The following is a 16,658-nucleotide window of genomic DNA, read 5'->3' as shown; positions in this document are numbered from 1 at the left end:
TATATCCATCAGTTACTACACAAGTCAGCTCCTTCTATATCCATCAGTTACTTACTACACAAGTCAGCTCCTATATCCATCAGTTACTACACAAGTCAGCTCCTTCTATATCCATCAGTTACTACACAAGTCAGCTCCTTCTATATCCATCAGTTACTACACAAGTCAGCTCCTTCTATATCCATCAGTTACTACACAAGTCAGCTCCTTCTATATCCATCAGTTACTACACAAGTCAGCTCCTTCTATATCCATCAGTTACTACACAAGTCAGCTCCTTCTATATCCATCAGTTACTTACTACACAAGTCAGCTCCTTCTATATCCATCAGTTACTACACAAGTCAGCTCCTTCTATATCCATCAGTTACTACACAAGTCAGCTCCTTCTATATCCATCAGTTACTACACAAGTCAGCTCCTTCTATATCCATCAGTTACTACACAAGTCAGCTCCTTCTATATCCATCAGTTACTTACTACACAAGTCAGCTCCTTCTATATCCATCAGTTACTACACAAGTCAGCTCCTTCTATATCCATCAGTTACTACACAAGTCAGCTCCTTCTATATCCATCAGTTACTACACAAGTCAGCTCCTTCTATATCCATCAGTTACTACACAAGTCAGCTCCTTCTATATCCATCAGTTACTACACAAGTCAGCTCCTTCTATATCCATCAGTTCCTACACGAGTCAGCTCCTTCTATATCCACCAGTTACTAGACAAGTCAGCTCCTTCTATATTGACCAGTTACTACACAAGTCAGCTCCTTCCTTAGCCACCAGTTAATACACAAGTCAGCTCCTTCTATATCCACCAGTTACTACGCAAGTCAGCTCCTTCTATATCCACCAGTTACTACGCAAGTCAGCTCCTTCTATATCCACCAGTTACTACGCAAGTCAGCTCCTTCTATATCCACCAGTTACTATGCAAGTCAGCTCCTTCTATATCCATCAGTTACTACACAAGTCAACTCCTTCTATATCCACCAGTTACTACACAAGTCAGCTCCTTCCTTAGCCACCAGAAGTCAGCTCCTTCTATATCCACCAGTTACTACAAAAGTCAGCTCCTTCTATAGCCACCAGTTACTATCCAAGTCAGCTCCTTCTATATCCATCAGTTACTATACAAGTCAGCTCCTTCTATATCCATCAGTTACTACACAAGTCAGCTCCTTCTATATCCATCAGTTACTACACAAGTCAGCTCCTTCTATATCCATCAGTTAATACACAAGTCAGCTCCTTCTATATCCATCAGTTACTACGCAAGTCAGCTCCTTCTATATCCACCAGTTACTACGCAAGTCAGCTCCTTCTATATCCACCAGTTACTATGCAAGTCAGCTCCTTCTATATCCATCAGTTACTACACAAGTCAACTCCTTCTATATCCACCAGTTACTACACAAGTCAGCTCCTTCCTTAGCCACCAGAAGTCAGCTCCTTCTATATCCACCAGTTACTACAAAAGTCAGCTCCTTCTATAGCCACCAGTTACTATCCAAGTCAGCTCCTTCTATATCCATCAGTTACTATACAAGTCAGCTCCTTCTATATCCATCAGTTACTACACAAGTCAGCTCCTTCTATATCCATCAGTTACTACACAAGTCAGCTCCTTCTATATCCATCAGTTACTACACAAGTCAGCTCCTTCTATATCCATCAGTTACTACACAAGTCAGCTCCTTCTATATCCATCAGTTACTTACTACACAAGTCAGCTCCTTCTATATCCATCAGTTACTACACAAGTCAGCTCCTTCTATATCCATCAGTTACTACACAAGTCAGCTCCTTCTATATCCATCAGTTACTACACAAGTCAGCTCCTTCTATATCCATCAGTTACTACACAAGTCAGCTCCTTCTATATCCATCAGTTACTTACTACACAAGTCAGCTCCTTCTATATCCATCAGTTACTACACAAGTCAGCTCCTTCTATATCCATCAGTTACTACACAAGTCAGCTCCTTCTATATCCATCAGTTACTACACAAGTCAGCTCCTTCTATATCCATCAGTTACTACACAAGTCAGCTCCTTCTATATCCATCAGTTACTACACAAGTCAGCTCCTTCTATATCCATCAGTTCCTACACGAGTCAGCTCCTTCTATATCCACCAGTTACTAGACAAGTCAGCTCCTTCTATATTGACCAGTTACTACACAAGTCAGCTCCTTCCTTAGCCACCAGTTAATACACAAGTCAGCTCCTTCTATATCCACCAGTTACTACGCAAGTCAGCTCCTTCTATATCCACCAGTTACTACGCAAGTCAGCTCCTTCTATATCCACCAGTTACTACGCAAGTCAGCTCCTTCTATATCCACCAGTTACTATGCAAGTCAGCTCCTTCTATATCCATCAGTTACTACACAAGTCAACTCCTTCTATATCCACCAGTTACTACACAAGTCAGCTCCTTCCTTAGCCACCAGAAGTCAGCTCCTTCTATATCCACCAGTTACTACAAAAGTCAGCTCCTTCTATAGCCACCAGTTACTATCCAAGTCAGCTCCTTCTATATCCATCAGTTACTATACAAGTCAGCTCCTTCTATATCCATCAGTTACTACACAAGTCAGCTCCTTCTATATCCATCAGTTACTACACAAGTCAGCTCCTTCTATATCCATCAGTTCCTACACAAGTCAGCTTCTTCTATCGACACCAGTTACTATACAAGTCAGCTCCTTCTATATCCATCAGTTACTATACAAGTCAGCTCCTTCTATATCCATCAGTTACTACACAAGTCAGCTCCTTCTATATCCATCAGTTACTACACAAGTCAGCTCCTTCCTTATCCACCAGTTAATATACAAGTCAGCTCCTTCTATATCCACCAGTAACTACACAAGTCAGCTCCTTCTATATCCATCAGTTACTACACAAGTCAGCTCCTTCTATATCCACCAGTTACTACACAAGTCAGCTCCTTCTATATCCATCAGTTACTATACAAGTCAGCTCCTTCTATATCCACCAGTTACTACACAAGTCAGATCCTTCTATATCCACCAGTTACTATACAAGTCAGCTCCTTCTATATCCACCAGTTACTACACAAGTCAACTCCTTCTATATCCACCAGTTACTACACAAGTCAGCTCCTTCCTTAGCCACCAGTTAATACACAAGTCAGCTCCTTCTATATCCACCAGTTACTACGCAAGTCAGCTCCTTCTATAGCCACCAGTTACTATCCAAGTCAGCTCCTTCTATATCCATCAGTTACTATACAAGTCAGCTCCTTCTATATCCACCAGTTACTATACAAGTCAGCTCATGCTATATCCATTAGTTACTACACAAGTCAGCTCCTTCTATATCCATCAGTTACTACACAAGTCAGCTCCTTCTATATCCATCAGTTACTATCCAGGTCAGCTCCTTCTATATCCATCAGTTACTACACAAGTCAGGTCAGTTCATGCTATAGCCATCAGTTACTACACAAGTCAGCTCCTTCTATATCCATCAGTTACTTACTATCCAAGTCAGCCCCTTCTATATCCATCAGTTACTTACTATCCAAGTCAGCTCCTTCTATATCCACGAGTTACTATACAAGTCAGCTCATGCTATATCCATCAGTTACTACACAAGTCAGCTCCTTCTATATCCATCAGTTACTATCCAAGTCAGCTCTTTCCTTAGCCACCAGTTACTATCCAAGTCAGTTCCTTCTCTATCCACCAGTTACTATACAAGTCAGCTGCTTCTATATTCATCAGTTACTATACAAGTCAGCTCCTTCTATATCCATCAGTTACTATACAAGTCAGCTCCTTCTATATCCATCAGTTACTACACAAGTCAGCTCCTTCTATATCCATCAGTTACTACACAAGTCAGCTCCTTCTATATCCACCAGTTACTATCCAAGTCAGCTCCTTCTATATCCACCAGTAACTACACAAGTCAGCTCCTTCTATATCCATCAGTTACTACACAAGTCAGCTCCTTCTATATCCACCAGTTACTATCCAAGTCAGCTCCTTCTATATCCACCAGTTACTATACAAGTCAGCTCATGCTATATCCATCAGTTACTACACAAGTCAGCTCCTTCTATATCCACCAGTTACTATACAAGTCAGCTGCTTCTATATTCATCAGTTACTATACAAGTCAGCTCCTTCTATATCCATCAGTTACTACACAAGTCAGCTCCTTTTATATCCACCAGTTACTATCCAAGTCAGCTCCTTCTATATCCACCAGTTACTATACAAGTCAGCTCATGCTATATCCATCAGTTACTACACAAGTCAGCTCCTTCTATATCCACCAGGTACTATACAAGTCAGCTCATGCTATATCCATCAGTTACTACACAAGTCAGCTCCTTCTATATCCATCAGTTACTATCCAAGTCAGCTCCTTCCTTAGCCACCAGTTACTATCCAAGTCAGCTCCCTCTATTTCCACCAGTTACTATACAAATCAGCTCCTTCTATATCCATCAGTTACTACACAAGTCAGCTCCTTCTATATCCACCAGTTACTATACAAGTCAGCTCCATCTATATCCACCAGTTACTATACAAGTCAGCTCTTCTATATCTAACAGTTACTATACAAGTCAGCTCCTTCTATATCCAACAGTTACTATACAATTCAGCTCCTTCTGTCTCCACTGGTTACCAGACACATCTTCTTCTTCTGTCTCCATCAATTACCAGACACATCTGCTACTTCGGTCTCCACCAGTTACCACCCATCTCTTCATCTGTCTCTCTGCTACTTCGGTCTCCACCAGTTACCACCCATCTCTTCATCTGTCTCCACCAGCTACCAGACATCTGCTCCTTCCATTTTCAGATACTAGACACATCTCATCTATCTACACCAGTTACCAGACAAATCGCCTCCTTCTGTCTCCACCAGTTACCAGACACATCTGCTCCTTCTGTCTCCACCAGTTGCCAGACACATCGCCTCCTTCTGTCTCCACCAGTTACCAGACACATCACCTCCTTCTGTCTCCACCAGTTACCAGAAACATCTGCTCCTTCTGTCTCCACCAGTTACCAGACACATCTCTTCATCTGTCTCCACCAGTTACCAGACACATCTGCTCCTTCAATCTTCAGATACCACACAATCTACTCATCTGTCTCCACCAGTTACCAGACACATCTGCTCCTTCTGTCTCCACCAGTTACCAGACACATCTCTTCATCTGTCTCCACCAGTTACCAGACACATCTGCTCCTTCTATCTTCAGATACCAGACACATCTCCTCATCTGTCTCCACCAGTTACCAGACACATCTGCTCCTTCTGTCTCCATCAGTTACCAGACACATCTCTTCATCTGTCTCCACCAGTTACCAGACACATCTCATCTGTCTCCACCAGTTACCAGGCACAACTGCTCCTTCTATCTTCAGATACCAGACACATCTCCTCCTTCTGTCTCCACCAGTTACCAGACACACCTCCTCATCTGTCTCCACCAGGTACCAGACACATATCCACCGTCTGTCTCCACCATTTACCAGACGCATCTCCTCCTTCTGGCTCCACAAGTTACCAGACACATCTGCTCCTTCTGTCTCCATCAGTTACCAGACACATCTGCTCCTTCTGTCTCCACCAGTTACCAGACACATCTGCTCCCTATATCGTCACCAGTTACCAGACACACCTCATCTGTCTCCACCAGTTACTATACACATCTACTCCGTCTCCACCAGTTACCAGACACATCTGCTGCTTCTATCTTCAGATACCAGACACATCTCCTCATCTGTCTCCACCAGATACGAGACACATCTGCTCCCTCTATCTCCACCAGTTATTATACAAATCTGCTCATTCTATCTCCACCAGTTACTATACAAATCTGCTCATTCTATCTCCACCAGTTACTATATAAATCTGCTCCTTGTGTCTCCACCAGTTACTATACAAGTCAGCTCTTTCTATCTTCACCAGTTACCAGACAAGTCTGCTCCTGTTATCTGTATAATTACTCTAAATTACATGTAATGAAAGTGATACAAAAAGTTGACATTCACTGTCGACAATGCTTTTTTGCATTACTCCTGAGTCTAAGCCAAACCCTCAGTGCAGTCTAACCATAACCCTAACTGCAGCCTAGCCATAACCCTAACTGTAGCCTAGCCATAGCCCTAACCGCAGCCTCGCCATAGCCCTAACCACAGCCTAGCCATAACCCTAACCACAGCCTAGCAATAGACCTAAAATTGTCTGTAGAAATTCTGGATGTCAACGAGCTGAACATACAGTATACCCCTGTAACTGCTGTAATTTGCATATGGAGGCTGTGACGCATGCACAGATTGCTGAACATCGTGAGATCCATCTGCATATGGAATTGCATTTACCCTTAAGTGTTTAATGTTGGTCTCATCAACCTACATTCAATGTACAGAATGTACCTAATAATTCTAAGACTCTGGGCAGAGGTATAAATGACATACAGTGTTAGTAACAGTTTTCTTACCAAGCGATACTCTTGCCCCTCCTGAAGCTGCTGTTCTGCCGCCTGTTCCAAGACAGTAAATTTGCTCTGCAAATTTTTGCTCTGAGATATTTCTCCTTCCACTAAGTTTCTCAGGGAAGTGGATTCTCCACTCAGACGGTCCATCTCTCTCTGGTAAATAAGGATAGATCACTCAGAGTTCTGACTTTATAATAAACAGATGGCTCCATTTCTTAATTAACAAACACTCTCAGCATCTGACATGTCAACGTCTGGCATTTTAGTCATGTCTTGTGGCCACTGGATTTTTATTTCATTTGATTCATGAGTACATGAATGGAAATCTCATCATTGCTAGAATAGGTCATTGGATTGTTCAGCAGAATGAGTGATGCTTTACAGGGAGGTCCTGAAACGCGTAGCAGGACATCTGAAATAGGCTTAATGAGATTCTTTTCTGAGTCCCTATTGATGTAATGAGCACTACTGCTACACCTCACATTGATCATTTGGTTTATGTAAGTGCAACTTTGTACTGTATAATTCTATGTATTAAATGTTCACATGTGCCGATATCTTCTTTGATCTATCGCTGTACTCTCCTGAAAGCGTTCTGAATGAAGCTAAATATTGCTGTGAGATGCCTTAGAGAAATGGAATTACAGCACAAAATTAATTTTGGGGCAATTTTGCCTTTCACAATGGTTTTTATTTTGGGGGCTGTAAAATAAGAATATTACGGTTCCCTGTTGGTATATAGGGCCTGATTCAGGGGTGGACGCAGTGCAGATGTCAGTCGCAATCGGCCGATATTTTCAGTCTGCGCAAGCGTCAGAGTGGCACTGCGCATATGCCGCGATAGTGGTTGTAGTGTGGATTAGGGTGCAGAGTGATTTACAGTGACGGACAGTGACCGTTTTGGGGAGCTAACAGGATAGTGGCGACTAAAACACGGTCCCCTCATAACCATTTTGGGGGCGTGTCACAGCCAGTGACTGTGACCTCATAGACAGTGGTTAAGGCTCCAGTGTCTTACTTGTGACGGACCATAGGGTCTCTCAGAATTCTGATGGTGCGACCCACGGCGCGTCTTTGTACGCAAGAGACGGACTAGAGATTCGTACTGAGACGTTGTCAATGAGCGTCGCAATAGAAATCCTGGCAGCTGCCACATTTGCATATTTTCTCACAAACTTTGAGTTCGGGATCGCAGCAGCGATGGGAATTGTGTCCACCTCTAAATCAGTCTAATAGTCTCATAGATGTATGGTAACAATTTTCTGTAAAAACATAGAAAATAACCAATACAATGAGTGACTATTGTATCACAAGTCTTTTTTTTAAACAGTTCTAACCTGCACATGGACACAATGCAGTATCGTTGGTCTTTCATTGGTTGTTGGCTGCATAAAAATGAACGATATGAACGATTTAACGATATCATTCATTGAAATCGTACAGTGTGTATGCAGCTTAAGGATTAAAACTACTACTGGTGTATGGAAGTCAGATAACTGCTGGCGTATGAAAGTCAGATGCCAGATAACTTCTGGTGTGCAGTCAGGTAAAGTGAGCTTTCTTTTGTCCTACATAGTTCCAAGCAAGCTCTCATTGATGTATTATATTACTAGCCGTATTTTCAAGTAGCTGTTAACCCTCTCGCTCTCAGTGGCATAAGAGAACATCATGTGTAAAGTGCTTACGGACTCCATTACCTGCAATCCCAGGGGGTCCATGAGTGAGGCCTGCGCCACCAACCGAGCTGTCTGCATGCTATTTTGATGAGACCTCTCTGCAGATGCTGCAACTTGAATGGCCTCTGTCTCCATTGCTCCAGCCTGGGTGCGGACATCATACAGCCTGTGAATACGAACCACAGTTTATTAAACACGTGCAAGAGAGTCAAATAATGGGAAAGAAAGTCCAAATATTGTGTTGATCCTACAATACATTTATTACATATTGTGAGATGTCTATCTATGAGGAGGACACAGTTGCTTTGATGCGACATACTCAGACCAGAGTCAATCAGTTCAAGGGCAATTACAAAAAAAAATGTTTGTGAGATACATTTCCCTGAAGCTGGAGTCTGCTAGCATGGCATGCTGGGATTTGTAATTTCACAACAGCTGGAGAGGCACAGGTGTCCCAAGAATGGGCTAGAATCGGGGCTGTCCAAAGCAACATCCCTACTGAGATGCTCACCCGCAGTGCCCCCCTGATGTTTATGGCACTGTCTGCTCCTTTCTGGCAGACTAGAAGATCGGCGCTGGGCTGTAACATTATAGCTCATTGCTGCACTCCCAGAGTATCAGTGACATGGAGGAGCAGCAGCCGGCAGTTCCACAGGTAAGAATCTACCAGCTTCTGCTTCTCCATGCAGGCACCAGCATGGCACCCTTGGCAACCACCTTAGGTTGTATATAGTGTTAGCCCTTATTCTGTACATTCAAAAGGCAGTATGGTCAGTTGTTGTGTTGTCAAAAACACTTCCAGCAGTTATTAGCAGTACACAGTAATATTACAACAATGAAAGTGAACATCTTTAACACAGCACATTGCTGGTCACACTAAAGATAACAGTTTAATACTAGTGTCGTGTCGGCACCTACACCTTCACCTGAAAAGACAATGGGCCTGATTCAGACCCACTCGCGAGCGGCTGTACGCTCGCAAGTGGGTCGATGGTCTGCACTGAGCATGCGCACGACGGAGGGAGCTCCGTCGTGCGCATGCGCCAGACACGACGAGCGAAGGACTTTCCTTCGCTCGTTGTGTCCGATCAAAGGGGGCGTGCTGTCAATGTTGATTGACAGCACGCCCCCTTTGGTGGGCGTGCCGGGGGCGTGCCTCCCTGACGGGGGCGTTCCCACGGGAACGCCTCCCGTCAGAAGCCGGCCCACTGACATCACTAGTGATGTCAGTGGGAGTGATTTTGGCTCTGATAGAGCCAAAATCACTCCGGAGCTTGCGGTTGAAAACCTCAACCGCAGGCTCCGGCTCGCAATTTCGATGGTCGCGATGGTCACGACCAGCGCGGCCATCAAAATGCACGCTCGTATAGCCTGTGGGTGGTGACCCACAGCTATACGAGCGTCCAGGAGGACGCTCCATGAAAAAGGAGCCCGGCCCTCATGCAGAGCGTGCGCTCTGCTCAGAGCCGTACGCTCTGAGCAGAGCGCACGCTCTGCATGAGGGCCGGGCTCCTTTTTCATGGAGCGTCCTCCTGGACGCTCGTATAGCTGTGGGTCACCACCCACAGGCTATACGAGCGTGCATTTTGATGGCCGCGATGGTCGTGACCATCGCGACCATCGAAACTGCGAGCCGGAGCCTGCGGTTGAGGTTTTCAACCGCAAGCTCCGGAGTGATTTTGGCTCTATCAGAGCCAAAATCACTCCCACTGACATCACTAGTGATGTCAGTGGGCCGGCTTCTGACGGGAGGCGTTCCCGTGGGAACGCCCCCGTCAGGGAGGCACGCCCACCAAAGGGGGCGTGCTGTCAATCAACATTGACAGCACGCCCCCTTTGATCGGACACAACGAGCGAAGGAAAGTCCTTCGCTCGTCGTGTCTGGCGCATGCGCACGACGGAGCTCCCTCCGTCGTGCGCATGCTCAGTGCAGACCATCGACCCACTTGCGAGCGTACAGCCGCTCGCGAGTGGGTCTGAATCAGGCCCAATGTTAGGATACACAAGTAACTGAGCAAAACTGCACAAACCACCTAATAGACAAGTGCCTGTAAAAGTAGCAGGGTGAGATGTATCAAAGCTTGGAGAGAGATAAAGTGGAGAGAGATAAAGAACCAACCAAACAGCTCCTAACTGTCACTTTACAGGCTGTGTTTGAAAAATGACAGTTAGGAAGAGCTAATTGGCACAGTAACTATCTCCACTTTATCTCTATCAAAGCATTGATAAATGTCCCCCAAAATATATGACCAAGTGAGTTCTTTTTTTTTTTATTTGTAAACATAAATCACTGTGGGAGACTATTTTTTTTTGTTTGTTTTTTATATTGATAATAATGATCAATAATTATGTAGATTTTACACAATGTTATGTGACTACAACGGCAATAAGCTACATGGTGCATTATGGAGTGAGCAGAGAGGCTTTTAAATGTCCCTCCGAGCTCTGTTTGTCCTGTGACAACTTCCCCCTCCGCCTTCATATGACAAGTTGAGAGTATGTGCCTGTGTAGAAAAATGACTGCGTCTGTTTCTTGCAGCCATATTTGTTTTACCTCCAGAGAGATTTTGGGAAGATGATTTCTAGAAGGATAGCTAAGACATGTGTCTATCAGATGTATTGCTTAAAAGGTATTGAACTTGTTGTTTAAAAATAAAACCTAGGTGAGATTGCCACTTTAATGCAGTGTATTGATTGTGTTGATTGGAACAAAGGTTGCAGGCTTAACACAAATGAAAATCAAATAGTTTAGACAACTCCTGAGTTGTTTACAATGTTTGTGTGTCTATTTATGCCCAATTCCCTATTATTTCACTATTATATAATTAAACACTGAACACTATATATAATTAACAGTGAAGGACAGTTAATGTTTACTTTCTACATGGTCCCCAGGGGGACTGCAATACCTGCATAACACTATGAGATCAGTGCAGATCAAGAAATAGACATACATGAACATTTAGAAAGGGAAAGAACTCACATTTGTATAGATAGATCAAACCTTCTAAAGAGGACAAGTTTTGAAGTTGCCTACAGCAACCAATTGGCTCATAGCTATCATTTAGTACATACTATAAAATGATAGGTAGAATCTGATTGGTTGCAATGGGTAGGACCACTGGCTAAACCTCTTTGGAAGGTTTTAATACATTTCCTCCCAAAATGTCTATTTACACAGTGTAAAGGTGAAAGGTACCTGGGTGTTTTATATACTGTACATGAACCCACTGCTTTGTATGTCTTGCGTATACACTGTATATTTCCCAAGTGCTATACCTTGCTCTCAGCCTCTCTGCACCATTGAGATCTGTGTCACCGGAACGTAGTAACTGCATTGCTCTCCGAGTATCTTCCAGGGCATCTGCTGCGTCCTGTGCCACCGTCTGAGCCTCCTGGGAAAGTCTGAAGTGAAGAGATATAAATGCGTCAGGTAAAATAAAAGTATGTAGCTATAGCAAAGTGTATTAGCTTAATATATATTTATAATGCAAGTCATACCAAAAAAAGAGAACATTGGAGCACAGCAATTAAAATCTATACAAGCTCATTTTCCTTAACTTCCCACTATAGTCTTCAGCATTAATTAACATTCACTTTCATCCCAGCTCATCGTTAATTTAATTATTGTTGGTCTACAGTTTGCTCTTTATGTCAGAGCCTGCCAATCAGTTCCAACCGTTGTCATGGATACATTGATTAAATTTGTGCGATCTTTTGTGCGACCATGACAACAAAAAAATCATAATTCATTCATTATCCTTAGTAAAAAAAAAACTCTACCCAGCAAACCATATGTAATGATGGCCCTTTTCCCCCAGCTTATATCATTTAACTAGTACGTTCTATAAAATATACTAGAACCGGATTGGTTATGGCCGGGTAACTTCTCTTTTCCTCCTTACAAAGCATGATCAAGGTTCATATTTATAAAATCTAACAACAATAGGTAAGAAAAATGTTACCATATCCTTAATGGCACTATATTAACCCATCTCCTTTACCTCTGAGGCACAAGGGTGCAAGGCGAAAGAAAAACTGCAAATACAATATAATTACAGACACAGATCAACTTGACAAACTGCACATTCATTTCATTTGCAGATTCATTATATACATTTTCCCTGGTGTGTGACTGTCTGGCAAAGAGGAATAGTCCATAACAATAGACTAAGCAGCTACCTGTTTGCTATAGTCTGCGCCTCCTGACCAAGCTGTGAGAAAGAGCCTGAACTCCAGGGCAAATTTGCAGAAGGAAATGTCTGTAATTTGCAGGGAAAAAAAATAGCTAAATGAGAAGACATCAAATAAATATAGATTTTGAAACACAGGTATTGTTATGGCAAATGCAAATAATTTCAACATTATTGACGGAGGATTGTAGCTAAGGACAATGTTTGTGCCTCCTGGTCTTAGGGCGATGTCCACTGAAGGTCTTCATATACGGCTATATTGTGCCTTTTCAATACTATTATGCATCCCCTTATTAGTAACATATAACATGGTCTGTTTAACGAGACTGTAATAAATTAGAGGACTGAGCATAGTACCCCTTGAGCAACTAAAATACTAGCCTCTATGGTGAGCAACTCTCAGTTGGGTCCCAACATATGTGTGTTTGTGGTTTCCTGGTTGTCAGTTATTCAGCACATTCTATCAGAAGTTGTGTCTTCTGAGTTTCCAAAATAATGGCACACTAATTGGAGTCCTAGCTGGTCCTAATACGTTCAGCTTCAATGTACATATTATCTGCAGTCTGTAAATTGTGTACATTTTGAAGTACGTTCTAATTAGTGAGATAAACCAAGTTACCAAGCGGTTCAGGTCAGCCTGGCCCTCCTCCAGCTGCTGACGTGCCAGTGCAATCTTCCGCTTTGTGTCCTGCAGCTGGCTCTGGTACTGACTGGTCTGGGTCTCTGCAGCTCGGAGCTTCCCCTGCACCTTCTCCAGGTCGTTCTGGGCCTCAGCCTGTCCCCCTTGTAGCCCTGACATCTGCCTCTGCAAGGACAGCTCTGTACCTGAGGGACAGGTTCACAGTTAGCACACAAAAGTCATGTGCACAGACAGGTACACAGCCTACCAAACTGAGCAATGGTGACCATGATTACTGTGCACAGAATGTGGGATTATAGGATATCACACAACCAGGGCACAATTACATAACTTATTGCTATGACAGCTCATTACTGTATACAGTATATCAAGTCTCACCATGAGCGGATTCTGCTTCTCTTAACATGCTCCGAGATACTTCCTCTGCTCTCCTCATCTGGTCCTCCAGATAACGTGTGTCTGGGGCCTGAGACTGACCATTGCTGGCACCGGTCAGGTCCTGGAGTTGTCTTTTGTACAGATTCATCTAGACATTAAAATTGAGTTTAGATAGACGGACAGATATATACATAACCAGATAGATACAGTCAGACAGCCTATTTGTCCCTGATGCAGATCTGCAGACACGTACCTTCTCGCTGACCTGAGAGTAACAGTCGGGGCACTGTGGTTGGTCACAATGTTCCCCATCAAATCCAGCTTTGCACAGACATGAGCCGTCTTTTTGGCAACCTGGTTGTTGGGAACCCATCGGGTGACAGTAACATGCTGCAACAGAAGAAGGAAATAGAACATTAAAGAGGACGGAACATTTCAAAATGCCATTTCATTCTTTTCTGCTGACTTTATTACACTGTGTTCAAAGAAACTATACTGTGTGTGGTAACATTTACAATCTATATATTTTCTAGCAATTTCCAAAAAAAAAAAAAAAAAAAAAAAAAGACTTTCCGTCACCCGTGTTGGCCTTACTTTCCATATTCTGTGAGTTGGGAGCAAAGCAAAAAAAGCAAGTAACTTTGTTTCTATAAGGGGTGTACTGGCTGCTTTTGCATGGAGCCCACAAATGCTGGAAAGCTGCGATAGCACCATTATGGCAATGCAGCAGGAGGCGTCACGCATGCTTACTTATCTGAGCTGCAGGACGCAGGACGATGCAGTAACAACATAGAGGCCAGGAGATCCTGACCCACATCAACGGTGGCGACACTCCTCTGTTTTGTCGTCTCACCCTCTCCGTCCACAAATGGCAGCAGACGGTCAATCCCTGACTGTCTGCTGCCGCTCTGCATGTGATGACGCAGGCCCCGTACTGCACATATCCGGCTCCTGCGCAGATTCCCGACCAGGTGCACAGTTACTTGCTTCCTTTTGCATTGCTCCCAACTCAGAATCAACCTGAGTTGGGAGCAATGCAATTCTGTCTGCAGTGCTTTACTACTTATTGACATGAGTGACTCTACTATGGTGTTACTGGAGCATTACCTAGAGACACCAATAGAAAAGTGCCACCTAGTGGCAAATCAGCAAAACGCTTGAATGAAGAATATGGGAATAAGGACCTGATTCTGAGGCACACGCACTGCCGATGTTGGATGCAGTGGAGAAAAATGTTTCTGCCTGTTACTGCGCATGCGTCTAGGTAGCGTGTGCACAGAGCCAGAGTTGCGTTTAAGGCGCACGGGAGATGCGCGGTCACAGTAATGTGTTGACAATGTGGCATACAGGCCTACCAGTGGCGTTTCTAGAGAGGAGGGGGCCCATGTGCAGTCTCCGACTCAGGTCCCCACCTCTCCGCCCGGCAGCGAACTGAGCTGTGCGTCGCCAGCGCCGGAGTTATAGACTCTGGGCACTAGAGCGTGCCCAGAGTCTATAATATATGCACAGGTCACCGGGAAAATGGCCGCCGTGCCCAGAGTCTATAATGTATGCACAGGTCACCGACAAAATGGCCGTGGCGGCCATTTTCCCTGTACTGCGCATGCGCAAACGACGGGAAAATGGCCACCACTGCCATTTTCCAGTCGTTTTACAGCGCCGGACCCCTGGGCCGACGTGGGACTCCGGAGAGGTAAGTAATATTATGGGTGCAGGGTGTGCGGTGGGGGCCCCCCTGGACCCAGGGGCCCGTGTTCCCCACACACCCTGCACCCATTACGATCAGATACGCCCCTGAGGCTACCCTCCTGGAAGTCACAGGAGGCTCACAAATTTTGGGGTAACCCCCCACACCAACAGAAGGGTAGGCACTTCTCCCGCATTCTGCCTACTACCTAGTGAAGTAGGCAGAACGGGCAGTATTTTCTTGCAGACTGGTGGGTCCGCGAGTAGGGGACGTGACCTAATGACGCGATGATAAGAATCGTGTCATTTGGCCCCACCCCCTTATTTAAAAATGCGCCATTCACAACAAATTGCAGTGAGGGGCGGGGCTTAATGACACAATCCATCAGGCCCTGCCCCCGACAACTCCTACCTGCTTCTACTCCCCCGGCTTCTCCCGGGAAGGAGAAGTCAAATGTCGGCACGTATGAAATGTGGGCGTTTCTGGGCGGTGAGAGGGAGGTGGCTTAGCGCACAGACAGAGATGGTCCGTCTTATGGGTGTGTTAAAGGAGTGTGGCGGGGGATTGGCGATAGTGGTTGTGTACACAGACGCTCACACAGGAGACCACAGTGGGCGTCTGGTGCACATTTGGACGCACCAGAGAGGGACTTTGTAGCGACATTTGCATAAAGTCGCAGACGGACAAACGCCACACAGACGCGGGAGAGTCCGACTCCAATCCTGCTAAATTATATCCAATAAAATGGAATGCAGTAGATGTGTAATCTGTAAATCTTCTATATGATGCAGCCAAGTGGGTGTATGTTTTTTGTAAAACATTAATTATACTTTCTCAAGTAAAATAATTTTTGCTAATTATGTATGTGTAAAAGTACTGTGCTTGTTACACCTCCCATTCCCATCTGGAAGCCATTTCCACAGTTTCATCTGTACTCTTTAATGGTTTTTAATGGTTGCCCAATGTGCAGACGATTGGCCCACCCAGTTGAGCTGTCAATCACCACCGGGTCCCTACAGAATGTGTTTAGAATAATTTAGCTCCGCCCTATCCATACGGAGCTGCGCTTCCCGGCAATTATCTTCCCATCCTGCCCACTTTACTAGGAAGTGGGAGGGATGCAGGAGATCCGGACACTGTAACTGGGGGTACGGGGGACTTGGCACAACTTCCGGGAGAGTAGGTAAGTATGCTACAGTTATGATGTTGTCATTCATAATGTTGACATAATATCGACATGATCATAACGTCGATACTGATTATGTCGACATTCACCATGTAGACACTGATGAAATGTCAGCATGATATAATGTTGACATATCGTCCCTGGTGGCCTAGCGGTGACTTAACCACTGCCGGCGCCTGCAGCAGCATCTTCCAGGTCCCAGCGGTCATGTGACTGTCAGTTCCGGCGAAGTTATTTGATGGGGCTGTGTTGCGATGATTACACACTGGCCTATCCCTAATCTCTACCCTAACCCTCCCTCCAGTGCCTAACCCTAACCTCCCTCCCATAGTCTAGCCCTAACCCTTCCCCATAGTTGCCGACTTTCTGGCTGCTACTTCTGGGAGGGAGCAGCCAGATC

The 16,658-nt window shown here is 44.5% G+C and overlaps 1 protein-coding gene across 2 annotated transcripts in view; it reads right to left on the bottom strand.

The window, feature by feature from the left end:
* LAMC2 (laminin subunit gamma 2) overlaps positions 1-16,658 on the bottom strand; it is a 46,998-nt gene that overhangs the window by 5,509 nt on the left and 24,831 nt on the right. For both annotated transcript variants that reach the window (XM_088447208.1, XM_088447207.1), the window contains exons 12-18: positions 13,639-13,775; positions 13,386-13,533; positions 12,987-13,192; positions 12,357-12,436; positions 11,454-11,579; positions 8,196-8,340; positions 6,502-6,651 (exon numbers count right to left, since the gene is read on the bottom strand). In XM_088447208.1, the coding sequence (XP_088303334.1) occupies positions 6,502-6,651; positions 8,196-8,340; positions 11,454-11,579; positions 12,357-12,436; positions 12,987-13,192; positions 13,386-13,533; positions 13,639-13,775 (992 nt within the window). The remainder of the gene's footprint in view (positions 1-6,501; positions 6,652-8,195; positions 8,341-11,453; positions 11,580-12,356; positions 12,437-12,986; positions 13,193-13,385; positions 13,534-13,638; positions 13,776-16,658) is intronic.

Source organism: Taudactylus pleione, unplaced genomic scaffold, assembly GCF_031769625.1.
Source record: "Taudactylus pleione unplaced genomic scaffold, aTauple2 ptg000423l, whole genome shotgun sequence".
NCBI classification, from domain to species: Eukaryota; Metazoa; Chordata; class Amphibia; order Anura; family Myobatrachidae; genus Taudactylus; species Taudactylus pleione.
The sequence above is the reverse complement of the archived record's forward strand: the minus strand, read 5'-3'. Positions and strand labels throughout refer to the sequence as shown.